This window comes from Rhinatrema bivittatum, chromosome 17, assembly GCF_901001135.1.
Source record: "Rhinatrema bivittatum chromosome 17, aRhiBiv1.1, whole genome shotgun sequence".
NCBI classification, from domain to species: Eukaryota; Metazoa; Chordata; class Amphibia; order Gymnophiona; family Rhinatrematidae; genus Rhinatrema; species Rhinatrema bivittatum.
This window is the reverse complement of record NC_042631.1, coordinates 308,938-325,938: the sequence shown is the minus strand read 5'-3', so window position 1 is coordinate 325,938 and position 17,001 is coordinate 308,938. Positions and strand designations below refer to the sequence as shown.

The following is a 17,001-nucleotide window of genomic DNA, read 5'->3' as shown; positions in this document are numbered from 1 at the left end:
TCTGTAAACTTTGTAAAACTTGGCTTTTTCTAAAGCTTTTTTTTTTTTTTTTTTACTAATTACTATTTTAGTAATTACTATGTCTTATGGCCTTGTGGAAATGGTAGGATATAAATGTGAATAAAATGTAATCGCCAGCTAGAGAATTCTGACCATAAAATATCTTGTGACCAGATACAGTTCAGTCTGATCTGGACACATCTCCCACATAAAATTTATGTTGAAGAGTTGTATTAATTTTTTTTTTTATGAGAAATTTCTCTGTTTTCTGAAAATTGCCCACTGGCCTTATGAATGAAAAAAAATCTGCAATGTGGCCGCCTCATATGAAAAGATTGGACACCCCTAAAATATTAGGATATTCCCCATCTTTCCCCCTTACCTTTGCATTATCCAGGCCACAGCGCTGACGCAGGATCTTTAATCTCTCTAGGTAGACTGAGGGCCCCACCTCTTCTCCACTGTTTGTGGAGGCAGCTGATGTGCTCGTGGTGGTAGAGGTGCATGCTACCTCCACTGTATGAGGAGAAATGACTGAATAAAAGGAATGACCAGTAAGATTATCCAGTCTTCCTCAAAAAGCATTTTCACAACAATTCAGTCTCTGGCAGTCCCAGGACATTAAATACAAGGGTTGTAAAGAGTTACCAGTCTTAAAGATGACTGGAAATGAGCACTTACAATAGAAGGCTTTAATTTTTTGTTTTGCATGATACTGAAATACAGGTATCACCTAAGCAGAACCTCATCCTCTGCATTCAATAGAGTGTTAGTATCAGTACTACATTCAGTAGCTTATAGTAAACTATAAACACAAAGTAAAATAGTGAAGCTAAATATTTTGTCAGACAATTACTTCAGTCTTAAAGATGGCCAGGCATGGATGACTTCAAGAAATGTTATTCAGAGCCAATAGGGTCCCTAACATTTCCCAGTGACAAGGGTTAATGCCAGATACTTCCTGCCCTGGTCACCCAAAGCAGCATTCTTGCCCTTGTTCAAAGAGGAAAAAATACCTGTGGAGGGGGAAGTTCTGACTCCCTTCCCCTCTCTCTCCATCTCAATCAGCCGCAGGCCTCTCTCCACATAGCTCTGGAAGAACTGAGAAGAGCTTTTCAGGAAAGGTTCAATATCTGCATCAGAATATTTTTTTTTGTATTCGTACAGCTCCGCCAGACCCTAGGGAAGAAGTCACAGGTATTAGAATAGCTGCCTTACCCATGCCAAAATAAAATATAGAAAAACAAAACTCCTTTTGTTCTCTTGCCTATCTTTCTGTAAATACTTGCTGTAACAAATTCTGAATCAAGAAAACTATTTTAAGAAAACTGTCTCCCTGTGATCTAAGGGAGGATCTCTCACAAAAAACCACAGATTCAGAGATTTACACAGTCTTGTTGCGGAAGTCATCTTCCACTAAAAAACCTCCAAAGACCCCCATGATTCCTCCCTCCACAGGAGCACATAAAAGCTCACTTCTGAATTTTCTACAATAAACTGTAGTGGTTGTGGGCCCTCTTAATGTTTGCTTCTCCACACTGGTAATTATTACATTTTAACTGTCTTTCTGTTGAAGACTAGTTTTATACACCACTAATGCTAAATATGATATATATTTCATTTACATAAGAACATAAGAAAATGCCATACTGGGTCAGACCAAGGGTCCATCAAGCCCAGTATCCTGTTTCCAACAGTGGCCAATCCAGGCCATAAGAACCTGGCAAGTACCCAAAAACTAAGTCTATTCCATGTAACCATTGCTAATGGCAGTGGCTATTCTCTAAGTGAACTTAATAGCAGGTAATGGACTTCTCCTCCAAGAACTTATCCAATCCTTTTTTAAACACAGCTATACTAACTGCACGAACCACATTCTCTGGCAACAAATTCCAGAGTTTAATTGTGCGTTGAGTAAAAAAGAACTTTCTCCGATTAGTTTTAAATGTGCCCCATGCTAACTTCATGGAGTGTCCCCTAGTCTTTCTACTATCCGAAAGAGTAAATAACCGATTCAAATCTACCCGTTCTAGACCTCTCATGATTTTAAACACCTCTATCATATCCCCCCTCAGTCGTCTCTTCTCCAAGCTGAAAAGTCCTAATCTCTTTAGTCTTTCCTCATAGGGGAGTTGTTCCATTCCCCTTATCATTTTGGTAGCCCTTCTCTGTACCTTCTCCATCGCAATTATATCTTTTTTGAGATGCGGCGACCAGAATTGTACACAGTATTCAAGCTGACCCAACAGACCTTACTGCCTTCTACAAAGCAGATCAATAGCTTTAATGGATTAAGATTTAAATCACCTCTTTTGTATTTTCTTTGGAGCCAATCTTTTTGAAGATTTCTGCTAGAATGTCACTTACTTTCACCTTGGATACCTTTTCATCCTAAAAAAGACAGACAGGAAAATTGGTTCTTACCTGCTAATTTTTGTTCCTGTAGTATCACGGATCATTCCAGACTCCTGGGTTTATGCATCCGTGCCAGCACATGGAGACAGAAAGTTTAACTGACACTGCTTGATAAACCCCAGTGCCACCTGCAGTTCCTCAGTATTGATATGTACCCAAAAACTCACTTGCAAAAACTTGTAAAAAACTTGAACACTTGTTAAAGCTTTGAAGAAAAATCTGCATAGCAAAAAGGGCACAGTTGAGTGGAAGACTCTCCACCTCCATCAAGTGGGCGGGCTCTGGAATGATCCGTGGTACTACAGGAACGAAAATTAGCAGATAAGAACCAATTTTCCTTTCCCTGTACGTACCCGGATCATTCCAGACTCCTGGGATGTACCAAAGACCTCTAGCCAGGGTGGGACCTGGAGAGTCCAGCTCGCAAAACACTCTCGCCAAAAGAATGAGTTTACGAATCCTGAATGTCTAGGCGATAATGTTTCAAAAAAGTACTCAGCGACTTCCATGTAGCCGACCGACAAATCTCTTGTGGATTCACCAACTGAGCCTCCGCTCATGAGGCTGCTTGCGATACAGTAGAATGAGCCCATAAACCGTCCAGCAGAGGCGGCCCTTAAGAATATAGGCTAACCCAATAGCATCCTTGAGCCACCTCGCAATGGTAGCTTTGGAAGCCTGGAGCCTTTTCTTTGCACCGCTCCACAAAACAAGTAGGTGATTAGATCTCCGAAAGGCATTGGTCACCTCCAGATCTCACAGTAAGGCCCTCCGAATGTCCAAACGCCTGAGTTCCCTCGCATGAGGAGAAGCAGCATTCAAATTGGGAAAAGCTGGAAGTTCGACCGTCTGATTAATATAAAAAGCTGAGACCACCTTGGGAAGGAAAGATGGAACCGTCCATAAGGACACCCCTGAATCCGAAATCTGTAGGAACGGGTCCCTACAAGATAAAGCCTGCAACTCTGATATTCTCCACACAAAACAAATGGCTACCAGGGAAAACAACCTTCAAGGTCAAATTGTTAAGATTTGCATGTAAGGCAATGAGGTAGATGTGCACCTCGCATGCAGAAGGGTAGCAATACCCGGTTCTAGGTACCCCCTACACATCACCTCTCAAAAGCTAAGCCGCTAGACAGAAGCAATCTGCCTGATCAAAAAATATGGGACTTTGATGGAGCAGATGAGAGGTGACTGAACCATATTGGACCGTCCACGGCCAAGTTGACGAGATCCGTAAACCACGGGAATAGAGAGACATCCCCCGGGTGTCTCTATTCTGCGCAAAACCTTGCCCACCAGAGGCCATGGAGGAAACACGTAAAGTAGAACTCCCTGAGGCCAAGGAATCACTAGAGTGTTGATTCCTTCTGCTCTGTAGTCTTGTCTGAGACTGAAAAATTGTGGGGCTTTTGCATTGTGGCAAGACGCCATCAGATCTACATGTGGACAACCCCACTTCTTGCGAATGAGCTGCATCGCCGACTGACAGTTTCCATTCGCCTGGATCTAGAAGACTGACTTAGAAAATCCGTCTGGTCATTCTCATTGCCCACAATATGAGAGGCCGCCATCTAGGTCAAATGTGCCTCCGCCCAGATCATTAACGCCTGAGCCTCTTGAGCTACCATCCAGCTCTTGGTACCACATTGTCGATTGATATAAGCCACGGTTGTCGCATTGTCTGACAGAATTCTGACTGAACAACCTTGGACCATAGGTAGAAAGGCCAGCAATGCTAATCGCACAGCCCTGGTCCTCCAAGCAGTTGATAGATCAGGAGCGCTCTTCCTTGAGCCGACTGAAGCTGGCAAACTGCCCCCCCCAGACTGGCATTGGTAGTAACAATCCAATCCAGTACCCTCTAGAGCGACCCCCCGAAGGTGAGACGTTTGGAGTCACCAAGAAAGGCTCTCCCTCATAGGAACATCCAGCGATACCAGCTGATGAAAAAGCTCCTACAGCAGATTCTATCGTGCCAACAGAGCTTTCTATAATGGTCTCATATGCGCAAAAGCCCAGGGAACCAACTCTAGGGTGGAAGCCATGGATCCCAGAACCTGCAAAAAATCAAGCTCTGGGCACCCGTAACGCCAATAGACAGTGGATCTGTGACTACAATTTGTTCGCTCTCTCGTCTGTCAACACCACCTTGCTCACGCTCATGTCGAATCAGGCTCCCAGATGCTCGACACACTGGGTTGGATTGAGATGGCTCTTGGCGAAATTCACCACCCAGCCCAGTGACTGAAGGAGTTGAATGAACTTCCTGACTGCTGAGAGACAACTAGCCTCATACTCTGCCCTGATGAGCCAGTCGTCGAGATAAGGATGCACCAGAACTCCCTCACACTGCAAGGCCACCACCACTACTACCATGATCTTGGTGAAGGTCTGTGGCACCACAGCTAGGCTGAAAGGAAGGGCCTGAAACTGGAAATGCTGACCAAGAACCTCAGATAATGCTGGTGATCCCGATGAATAAGGATATGAAGATACACCTCCGTTTGATTCAAGGAAGCTCGGAATTACCGATTGCGAACTGCCGCAATCACAGACCTTAGGGTTTCCATGCGAAATCCTGGGACTTTCAGTGCTGCATTTACTCTTTTTAGGTCCAGAATAGGCCGAAAAGTGCCCTCCTTTTTGGGAACCACGAAATAAATGGAGTACCAGCCAGTGCCCTGTTCTTCCGGGGCAGCCTGCACCACAGCTCCTAAACCCCGCAACCTGTCCAAGGTCTCCCGAACTGCCCGTCACTTTGTTAACAAACCGCAAGGGGAGACCAAAAAGAGGTCGCGGACAGGATGAGCAAATTCTAAGGCATAACTGTCTCTTATGATCGAGAGGACCCACTGATCCTGAGTGAGACTGGCCCACTCCTCATAGAAAAGCGCTAGCGCCCCCCCCTCTAAGAAGGGAATGACGGAGTGGGCCGGCTTCGCCTCATTGGGAGGATTTTGCCCCTGGAGCACCACCTCCGAAGGGGGCTCTAAGCTCCCCAAAACGTCTGTGCCCAGGACTGACCACGGCCCGTAAACTGCCTCTGCAGGGTTGTTGCCCCCACTCGCATATCGAGGCCTTCTGCTTTCACGGAAACTGGCCAGACACAGAAAGGACTGTCTGGACTTATGGGACCAAGTCCAAAGTTGCCAGAGGATAAGCTGTTTTACAAACTGCTCGAGGTCCTCTCCAAACAGCAGGGAACTGAACTGAGATTTGGACGAAACATATGCAGACCAGTGCCGCAACCACAATAATCTCCTGGCTGACACCGCAGAAGCCATAAGCCATGAAGAGGCCCACACTAAGTCATACAATGCTTCAGCTACGTACGCCACTTCCGAGCGCTCCGCAAGACCAGCTTAGTCCCGTTGCAGCTGTTGCACCGAATGCAAGCATACTCGCTGCATGAAGCTGGAGGAAATAGCCCGAAGGCTCAAAGCAGAAACCTCAAAGATCCGCTTGAAGTGGATCTCCAGCTTACAGTCTTGGACATCCTTTATAGCCACAGCCCCTGCCACCAGAATAGTCATCTTAATGGTGATAGCCGATACCGCAGCATCCACCTTCAGCATAGCTAAGAGATCTAACGTCTACTCGGGTAAGGGATAGAGCTTTTACATAGCTCGGCCTGCCGGTAATCCTGCATCCAGAGACCACCACTCCTGGTCCATCATCCTCTGCACGGACCTATGGTAAGGAAAGGCCAAGGGAGGACCACGATTCCCATCCAGAATCGGGTCCGCCCCATCCAGGTCTGAATCCAACTGAGGTAGCTTCAAACCGAGCTCCTCGAGGACCAGTGGAATTAAGAGGGCCAATTCCTCCCAATGAAACAAATGAAGAATCTTGGGATCGTCCCCAGACAGTGGCATATCAGCCCATTGTCCCCTGGAACTCTAACGGCAGCATCTGGGTCTGCAACATCTGGGGCTGGAACCCCCTTCCAAGGGGAGCCTTGTATCCCCCGGAGTCTGAGGGTCCCCCGGAACCCCCCCCCCCATCGACTGCAGTGGCCCCAGTAAACACTGCACCCCGGGGACCGAAAAACCTCGTGACCGAACAGAGCTGGACCCAGCCGCCTGAACAGCTGGGGAGGAGGGGCCATTCCCCCCAGCTGAAGGTCTGACCCTTCCTGCTGTGCCAAAAAAAGCATGGTGGAGCAGTAAAAGATTCCAGGGAGAAACCACAGGGAACAGACCCTGTAGGCCCAGCACCACCAGACCGAGCTAAATCCTCCGGCAGTGTCATCCAGGCTCCCCTGCCCCGCTACAGGGCCTGGGTGCACGGGGGAAAGCCGCAGGGTGGGAGTTCTCCAGCAACGCCGCTTGTAGAGCCTGGGAGAGACTTACTACCCCATTGCAGCTGCTTTCTACTAAAACTTTTTTTTTGTTTGTTTTTTTACTTTACAAAAATAACAGGGCCTCTGTTCTCCTAAGGCCAAGGGGAGCTGACCAGCTTCAGCTCAGTCTGAAAGCTAGGAGAGCAAGCCCTAAAAACAAAAAGCAGCTGCCCCGAGCTGAAAAGCCTACTAGGTGGCCTTGTGAAAGGAGGGATCTGGACCACCAGATTTGCACCTCACGGATGGGAGCCGAAGAGAGCGTACAAAAAAAAAAAAAAAAAAAAAAAAGTCACCGACCTCCAGCTCTTCCACCTCAACCAAACAGGGAAGGGTTCCCCTAGGAAACCCGACCCCTGGGAGAATTGCTCCTGAGAAAAAGGAACTGAAAAAGAAAAAACCCCTGAAAAATCACCAGAAACTGCAGGTGAATGCACCAGCCACCACCTGCTGGAGACAGAGAAATACTGAGGAACTGCAGGTGGCACCAGTGCTTATCAAGCAGTGTCAGTTAAACTGTCTCCATCTGCTGGCAGGGATGCATAAACCCAGGAGTCTGGAATGATCAGAGAACACACAAGGAATGCTTGTTATTGATATAACACACAAAGCTGATCCACATGTGGGCCATGAGATAGTCTGCAAACAAAGTATTGGAGAACAAATAAAAGGCTTAACCTGCTGACATCTATCTACAGAAAGATCAGCTTTTTGGAAGGTGAATTTTGGATTATATAACCTTTATTGGATAAATATTTTAAAATTATTGTGACTGATCTAGGTTACTATGGGCAGGAGGTGGCACTGGAATATGAAATTCTGTGTTCCAGGAGGCAATGGCAATAGCAACAGATCATGAATTGATCAATCCCTGGCACAACAACAAAAAATTAAACAATCCCTCACCTCTGACATTTGTTAAGGCTTTAGTACAGTACAAACTAAGCTGAGAATATATGAAAAGACTTAAACACTGTAACGCTGAAAATGAACAGCTCACTAGTCATCTCTTTAAATAAAGAGAAAGGGTGGATTTTAAGAATTACAACAAGCTGAGAGACTACCAAACTGTGCACCTGCAACCCATATCAAACTGAGGGTGCTCCTTTCCTACCCTGCTAGTATCTGTTACCATCTCTGGACAGTGATATCCTCTGAGGTCTGCAATGGTACTCACGATGCAGGAAGCTCCCTTTTCAGTGTCCTTCTCAGTCTTACATCCTGTCTGATCCATAGTGTGCTTCATAACTCTAAGCAGGTGAATCTCCAGCTCAGACTCATTCTTATTCTCAATCATAGTCAGGTGATCCATAATCTGAAAGCAGTAGCAAAATAATGAGCAACCAGGAGGTAGTCTGGAATCTCCTACAATGGTGTTTAGGAAGCTGCTCCTTTAGCTCAGTTGTAGCCCCTGCTTGGATTTAGAAGGTTTAAAGCTTAAAAATCATAAGAGAATTCAGTTGAAAAACTAGACAGTGGCAAGCATTAAACATTCATTTCCAGCATCATAACGTCACATTATATGAACACAGTGGAGAAAGGGTGGCATCCCTTACTGACATATGAAAGAACAAAAGGCAGATGTGTTCAATGCAAATAACTAAATTTAACACTTCAGTGCCTTGCACCCAGACCAGCAAAATGTTATGTGCTCTCTAGCCAAACTTACAACACCTATTCAAGACATCATGAGACAGAAAAGAGCAGCTCACAGAAAACAAATCTGCTTATCTTTAATAGCTGTTCGCTGTAGGACAAACCAGTCACACAATTGGGTGAAGTTATACAGCACCAAGATGAAATGCCCCTTCCCTGTATGTACCCAGATCAGTCCAGACAGTGGGTTGAACCTCCTGTCCAGCAGAGGGAGACAGAGAAAAACTGAAAAGGTCTCCTATATCAGGACAGTGCTCACCCTGCATCCCTTCAGTATTTCTGTCTCCCAGCAGAGGCAGGCAGTTGAACCTGCGGTTCCCTAGCTTTCTCTGTTTTCCACACTGTGGTGATTTCTTTCTCCTTCTGTTTGTTTCCAGGATCAAGCAAGTATTGATTAATTTCTATGTTATAAAGAATTTGAAGGGAATCAAGCTTCTTGTCTATGTGAGTCAGCTCTGTCTCACAGCTCTTACAGGGTCCCAGGGGGGATTTTCCCCTGGAGTACTCAGCCTGGGACCCCTCTTCCCGATGACCACTTGCCTGGCTTAAAGGGATGATACTGGTGGTCCAGTCACTCCCCCTTTTCGCGTCTGCCTCAGGTCTTTTAGCAGAGAGGCTCCCATTCCTCTACTCGTTTCTTTGGGGAAAAAACAAAAAACATCTGCACTTTTCATTGCAGGCTCCAGCAAGGTAAGCAGCCGGGGAAGTGATTACTGGTGGTCCAGTCCTTCTCTTCACCCCTGTGTGTCTAAGCACTGTGTTAAAAAAAAACAACAAAAAAACACACAATTTTTGAAAATTTTTCTTTTTTGGTTAGCTGCAATCCAGGACCCTGCCCACCTGAGTTGCCGTGTTTTTGGCCGATTTTTCCCCCATCATGCCACAGCCATCCTGGTGTATAGCATGTAGGGAATTGGCCGCGCAGCTTTCTAGGACTGGGATTTGCTGGAGGTGCCTTCCGGGGGGGGGGGGGGGGGCCCACTCTTTTTCAGGGTCTGCGGCAACAGCCAAGCCTTGCGGGGCTCAAAAATGTCAGGCTCCGCAGGAGCTCAGAGCTGATCCTGTCTCCCTCAGTGCAGGGACGCAGCCATCTTAAGCAAGCACATGTCATGCAGCTCAGGCAAGGGGGAGCTTCCTGCAACATTGTATCCAGCCCCTGCCACTCCTGATGAGAATGCAGATCATTTTATTTATTTATTTATTTATTTTTTACAGGAGGACCCTGCTTTTCCAGGAGATCAGGATGTTGATTGATTCCTTTTCTTTAAGTATTGTCCTCCTTATGCATAAAGCCTTTTTGGCTTCAAGGTGCCTTGCCAATCAGACCTTCGCAGGGACTGTCCCCCAAGGTACCAAGCGTCTAAGGGTCGCTGTGGTTTCAGGAGGGTCTGTCGCTCCGGACTTGCAGGGCAGTGTGGCTGCAGGAGCCTCTCCTCCCCCTCCCATGGGGCATGGATGAGGAGCAAGGGAAACAGGCTTCTTTGGAGGGTGATGACCCTCAGGTGATGCCCCTGTTCCAGAAGGAGGAGTTGGAACCCTCATTCCTGGCGGAGCTCAGGGTTTGATCTCCACAGTCTGTAGCAGTCTCATGCAGCGGGAAAGCCTTAGGTGGATTCAACAATTACTCAGCACCCAGGACCTCCCATCTGCAGAGGTGGAACAGACAAAGGCTGGAAGGTGCGATTTGTGTATGGGGCTGATGTTCTCTATGATCTCCTCAGGGTGCAAGCCAGAGCTATGGTCTCAGCGATTGGGCTGCAGACTCCTCTTCTAAATCGCAGTTGGACACACTACCCTTCAAGGGTAAGTTACTTTTTGGTGAGGACCTGGACCAGCTTATCAAATCCTTGGGTGACAAGGTTCATAAGCTACCGGAGGATTGCCACAAACAGTCCAGATCCTTTTTTCCCCATTGTACTCTTGATCCCAGGGGCAGCGCAGATACAACAAGCCACGTGGAGCTTTTCAAAGAAACACCTCCACTAGGTCTCCAGCATGGTCTCACTCCTTTTGGGGCAGAAGGCCCTTCCGAGACTGTACCCATCAAGGCACTGCTGCAAAGTCCTCACAATGAGATACAGTCGGTCTATTCCTCTGTTCCAGACTTAGGTGGTCGAGCTCTGCCAGGACTGTCCCTATTTCTCGAGGAATGGGCCAAAGTTACTACAGATCAGTTGGTCCTCGAAGTAATCGAAAGAGGCTACTCGTTAAGAATTTGCTCGGGATCTCCCGGACCTCTACTTGATCTCTCCCTGTGGAACTCTGAAGCGGTCAGCAGTGTGCCAGACTCTTGACAGGCTTCAAATGCTCGGTGCCATAGTCCTGGCCCCCCTCCAGGAACAGGGATCCGACTAGTATTCCATTTACTTCGTCCCCCCCAAAAAGGATGACTCCTTTCGACTGATCCTGGCCCTCAAGAGAGTCAAGGCCCTCCATTTTCGGATGGAGACCCTGAGGGCAGTCATAGCGGTGGTTTGTACAGGGGAGTTCCTTGCCTCTCTCGACCTGATGGAGGCCTACCTTCACATCCCGATCTGCCAGGAACACCAGAGATTTCTTTGTCTTAACATCCTGGGGCGACATTTTCAGTTTCGAGCACTCCCATTTGGTCTTGCCACTGTGCCATGCACATTTACCAAGATCATGGTGGTAGTGGCGACCTTCCTCTGGCAGGAGGGAGTCCTAGTCCACCTGCACCTGGACGACTGGCTCATTCTTGCAAAGTCCGAGGACCTGTGCGTGATAGTGGTCAACCGGGTCTTGTCTGTTCTCACCTCCCTCGGGTGGATAGTCAATTTCTCAAAGAGCAACCTCAAGCCCTCTCAGGTCCTCGAATTCTTAGGAGCATGCTTCAACACTCGTGTGGGCAAAGTTCTGTTACCCGAGACCTGTGCACTCAAGTTCATGGGTCAAGTCCAACATCTATTATCTCTCATGGTCCCCACGGCCTGGGATTATCTCCGGGTTCTGGGCACTATGGCTTCAACTATAGATTTGGTTCCCTCGGCCTTTGCGCATATGTGTCCTTTGCAGAAAGCTTTGCTATCCCGCTGGAAGCCAGTCTCTGAGGAGTTTCAGACACCCTTACCACTTTCCGATGTTACCATTGAGAACATGCAGTGGTGGCTCTCTCTCACCCACCTGTTGAAGGGGATGCCCTTGCAGATACCTCAGTGGATTGCTGTTGTGACAACGGATACCAGCCTCTCCAGTTGGGGAGCAGTGTGTCAGAATCAGTCTACCCAGGTACGATGGACCCCAATCCAGTCTCAGTGGCACATCAATCTTCTGGAGACCCGTGCAGTCCGTCTGGATCAAGGGCATAAAGGTCTTGAGCCATCGCAAAGCTGTGCAAGTCCTCTCCGACAATTCCACCATGGTAGCTTACATCAATCGCCAGGGGTGCACCAGGAGTCGTCCGGTTGCCCTGGAAGCCAGCAAGCTGCTAGCCTGGGCAAAGCGCCATCTGAAAAGGCTAGCGGCCTCCCACACTGCAGGGAAGGAGAACACTCAAGCCGACTCCCACCCTGACTACATCTACATTGCTACATCCGCTTGGAGTTTCTCTTTCACAGGTTCTTTTTAGGATTCTCTACTTCCTATTTAAGCTTTAAGACACTGGAAGTTCATCTGAATTGTAAGGCACCGGAGGTGAGATGCGCGAGAGCTAAAGAGCGAGCTGTGTAAGCATTTTTGATACGTTTGAATTTGTTTCATTTTGATAGTTTGTTTACTTGCTTGATCTTATCCTGGTTCTCTATGCTATTTTGGCTGCTTTGATATCGATTATACTGAAGGGACGCAGGGTGAGCACTGTCCTGATATAGAATATCTTTTCAGTTTTTCCTCTGTCTCCCTCTGCTGGACAGGAGGCTCAACCCACTGTCTGGACTGATCCATGGTAATATAGGAACGAAAATTAGCAGGTAAGAACCAATTTTCCTTTTCAAGAGCTCTGAAAAACCTAAAATCTGAGCATGTGCAGGTATTACACAGTCCTTTCCCTATCTTTGGGAAGATAAGTCCATTGCAGAAAGACTAAATGAATTCTTTGCTTCTGTGTTTACTAATGAGGATGTTGGGGAGATACCGGTTCCAGAGATGGTTTTCAAGGATGATGAGTCAGATGAACTGAACCAAATCACTGTGAACCTGGAAGATGTAGTAGGCCTGATTGACAAACTAAAGAGTAGCAAATCACCTTGCCTGGATGGTATGCACCCCAGGGCTCTGAAAGAACTAAAAAATGAAATTTCAGATCTATTAGTTAAAATTTGTAACTTATTAAAATCATTCATTGTATCTGAAGACTGGAGGGTGGTCAATGTAACCCCAATATTCAAAAAGGGCTCCAGAGGCGATCTGGGAAACTACAGACCAGTGAGCCTGACTTCAGTGCTGGGAAAAATAGTGGAAACTATTCTAAAGATCAAAATCAGAGCATATAGAAAGACATGGTTTAATGTAACACAGTCAGATGGATTTACCCAAGATAAGTCTTGCCTCACAAATCTGCTTCATTTTTTTTTTTTTAAGGGGTTAATAAATATATAGATAAAGGTGAACCATTTAAAGGACTATAACCCCGACATCTGTGGTACCATGGAGACCTGGCTTAAAGCTACAGACTCTGTATTAGTTAACCAGCTACCTAACTTTATATGATGTATTTTCTGTCTCTAGACCCACCAAAAAAAAAAAAAAAGGTGGTGGATTAATATTAGCTCGCAAGAATCTATACTTAATGCAGCAGCAGATTAGCATCGCAGCACAGTATGAGATCTTTTGGAATTTAATTGCTCCACCTTAGTTGAATTGTTGTCCACTACAGTTGATCCTAATGTCCCCACTAATGTTTTTGGAGATTTTAATATTCACATGGATGTTTTACCCCTATCAGATACATGCGAGCTAGTGTTACCTAATCTAGAGGCACAAATTATCACGACAGCCACTCACTGTATGGGTCATTCTTTAGACCTGGTATTTATAAATGATGCCTTTAACAAAAATATTTCCAATCAGACCACTACCTTATTACATTTACTCTGCTGTTTAACATTCTGCTTGCAGAACGTGCCCCCTCAACAGTAGAAATCGAATTAAAAAAACCCTGTAAAATAGATGATCTTATGTCCCTACCAGATGCCTTGTCTAAGTTAGATACTTCTTCCGCATTGGTAGCTGCCAATTCTTGGGAATCTATTACCACAGACTTATCTAAAACTATTTGCCCCACTCTTAAGATACTGATTACTCCTCCTGCGACTCAAAGCCCTTTGGTTTACGGCCCAATTAAAAACTCTTGAACAGGCATTAAGACTCCTAGAAAGAATTTGGCGCAAATCTCGTAACACCACCACCTTAACTCAATATAGGATAGCTCTTCACAAATACCGAACTGCCATAAATACAGCCAAATGCGATTTTTATGCAGAAAAAAAATACATACATTTCAATTCAACCCAAAAATACTATTTTCTTATGTCTCAAATCTTACTAGGCCAAATGTTCCTCTATACCAGTTGACAATCTACAAGAAAAAAACGACTAAATTTGCTAATTATTTTTCGGATATATATTCGCCGATGATGTTCAGATCCTCCTACCAATTACAGATTCGCTACATAACACCCTGAAACTCTGGGAAATCTATTCCAACTCTATTAAACAATTTCTTACATGTCACTATCCCTAAATGTCTCAAAAACTGAGATCCTTTACATCTGCAATAAAATGACCAAAAAAATTGCATTAGACATCAGTTCAAGCCTCCCCTCTTCCAACATCAAGCAGGAAGCTAGGGATCTTGGTGTTATACTAGATAGCAAACTATTTAAAGGCCTATATAAAATCCACAGTAAAAGATGGCTTTTATAAATTGCAGATTTTAAAGAAACTGAAACCTTTATTACATCATAACAATTTATGTACAGTTCTCCAAGCCTTGCTTTTGACCAAGTTGGATTATTGCAATGCCCTTTTTTTGGGCCTTCCGGCATCTATTTGCCCTCTGCAGTTGCTGCAGAATGTGGCCACGCGCCTGTTGACAAATGTCAAGAAGTGTGATCATATTACTCCCATTTTGAAGGAGTTACATTGGCTCCCTATACAGGCCAGAATTCAGTATGTTTAACTCTTATTCATAAAACCATTTATGGTGACAATACAGAATAGTTGAATGCATCTCTCCATATTCATACTCCCTCTCATAATCTGAGATCTTCGGGCAAGGCATTACTCACAGTTCCATCACCGTAATTAGCAAATCTAAATGCAGTCAGGGAAAGGGCACTTCCGTGGGCCGGGCCAAAACTCTGGAATTCTCTCCCATCCAATATACAATTAGAGGTTAGCATACAGACATTTAAGAAACAGGTAAAAACATGGTTGTTTGAGCAGGATTCATTAAGACAGATTAACACCTTCAGTGACTCTCCCAGGAATTTGTAGCGCTAGTCAAAAAGACTTAATTTTTAGTTTTATATGATAGTACCATCATGTCTGGTTTTATTAAATTTTAAATTGTATTTTATTACTTTGTAATTTATAGTTAAATATGTTATTAGGAGATATCAATCTATAGGTCCTTACGGGGTTTTAATTTAATTATGTTCCTTTTTAATTTCATTTTAATTTTATTTGTGTGTTTTTGAATAAAGTATTAATGGCTTGTCCAACTTTTATGTAAACCAACATGAAGTGTATACAATATGTTCGGTATATAATAATGCCTAAAAAAAATAAATAACCAGTACATAAGAACATAAGATATGCTGGGTCAGACCAAGGGTACATCAAGCCCAGTAACCTGTTTCCAACAGCAGCCAATCCAAGTCACAAGTATCTGGCAAGGTAGATGTAGTTTGTCAAATGCCTTCTGCAAATCCAAAGGCCCTCATTAAAGGCTTATAAAAAAAAAAAACAAAAACCCCCCCAAAAAACTAAAACTAAAAAGCCATGAGATAGGAGATGTCCTTTCACTGATTACAAACTGGCTAAAAAAAGACAGGCAACCATTGGATTGCATGTTCAATTTTCTCAGTGGAAAGGGGTAAACAGTGGAGTGCCTCAGGGATCTGTAATTGGACTGGTACTTTTCAATATATTTATAAATGATCTAGAAAGAAATACAATGAGCAAGAATCAGATATGCAGATGATACAAAATTATGCAGAGTAGTTAAGTCACAAGCAGATTGTGAAATTGCAGGAGGACCTTGTGAAACGATGATTGGGCATCCAAATGGCAGATAAATTTAATGTGGACAAGTGCAAGGTGTTGCATATAGGGAAAAATAATCATTGCTATAGTTACACAATGTTAGGTTTCATATTAGGGGCTACCACCCAAGAAAAAAATCCAGGCATTATAATGGATAATATATTGAAATTGTCGGCTCAGTGTGCTGAGGCAGTCAAAAAAAAGCAATAATGTTAGGAATTATTAGGAAGGTAATGGTGAATAAAACAGAAAATGTTTTAAATGCCTCTGTAATGCTCAATGGTGAGACTGTACCTTGCGTACTGTGTACAATTCTGGTTGCTGCATCTCAAAAAAAGATATATAGTTGCACTGGAGAAGGTACAGAGAAGGGCAACCAAAATTATAAAGGGGATGGAACGGCTAAAGAGGTTAGGGCTGTTCAGCTTGGAGAAGAGGTGGCTGAGGGGGAATATGATAGAGATCTTTAAAATAATGAGAGGTCTTGAAAGAGTAGATGTGAATCGGTTATTTACACTTTCAGATAATAGAAGGACTAGGGGGCATTCCATGAAGTCAGCAAGTAGCACATTTAAAACTAATCAGAGAAAGTTCTTTCACTCATCGCACAATTAAGCTCTGGAATTTGTTGCCAGGGGATGTGGTTAAGCGCAGTTAGTGTAGCTGGGTTTAAAAAAGGTTTAGGTAAGTTCTTGGAAGAGAAGTCCATTGACTGCTATTGATCAAGTTGACTTGGGGAGTGGCCTCTTCTACTGCTGGCCTCAGTAGCATATTAGTGTTTGGGTACTTGCCAGGTTCTTGTTGCCTGGTTTGCCTTGGCTTGATGGACCCTTGGTCTGACCTGCCATGACGTGAACTTAAGCGTAGGCAACGTGCGTGCGCACATCCTAGGAGGCCACAGGACGGAGAATGACAGACTGGGACGTCCATGCTGAGTTGGAGACACCCAGAGGTTCGGCACTCTGCACCGGAAGCAGCCATCTTGCCCAAGGAGGAGGAAAAGGGTAGAAAAGAGGTAAGGCAGAGCAGTTGCAGCCATCTGCGACCGACGGACGCAACATTAGGTAGAAAGCTTAAATCCAAAAACTCAAGGATAGCATTGTCTGAAATGCTCCCTGTTCCACAAGCAGGTCCCCAGAGGCAGGCAGAGCTCCGGAGTCTCAATGCGTGGATGAGACTATGGTGCAAGGAAGAGGGATTCAGTTTTGTAAGGAACTGGAGAACCTTTTGGGGAAGGAGGGAGTCTTTTCTGAAGGGATGGGCTCCACCTTAACTAGGGTGGAACCAGACTGCTGACGCTAACCTTTAAAAAGGAGATAGAGCAGCTTTTAAACTAGAACAAAGGGGAAAGCCGACAGTCG

General features: G+C 45.0%; 1 protein-coding gene across 6 annotated transcripts in view; it reads right to left on the bottom strand.

The window, feature by feature from the left end:
- The window catches only part of CKAP5 (cytoskeleton associated protein 5), a 300,340-nt gene that overhangs the window by 7,551 nt on the left and 275,788 nt on the right, over nucleotides 1-17,001 (bottom strand). For 5 of the 6 annotated variants that reach the window (XM_029583093.1, XM_029583096.1, XM_029583097.1 and 2 more), the window contains 4 exons: nucleotides 7,938-8,075; nucleotides 2,308-2,391; nucleotides 1,017-1,179; nucleotides 383-534 (listed from right to left, as the gene is read on the bottom strand). In XM_029583093.1, coding sequence (XP_029438953.1) covers nucleotides 383-534; nucleotides 1,017-1,179; nucleotides 2,308-2,391; nucleotides 7,938-8,075 — 537 coding nt within the window. The remainder of the gene's footprint in view (nucleotides 1-382; nucleotides 535-1,016; nucleotides 1,180-2,307; nucleotides 2,392-7,937; nucleotides 8,076-17,001) is intronic. The other variant, XM_029583094.1, reaches the window with a different exon arrangement.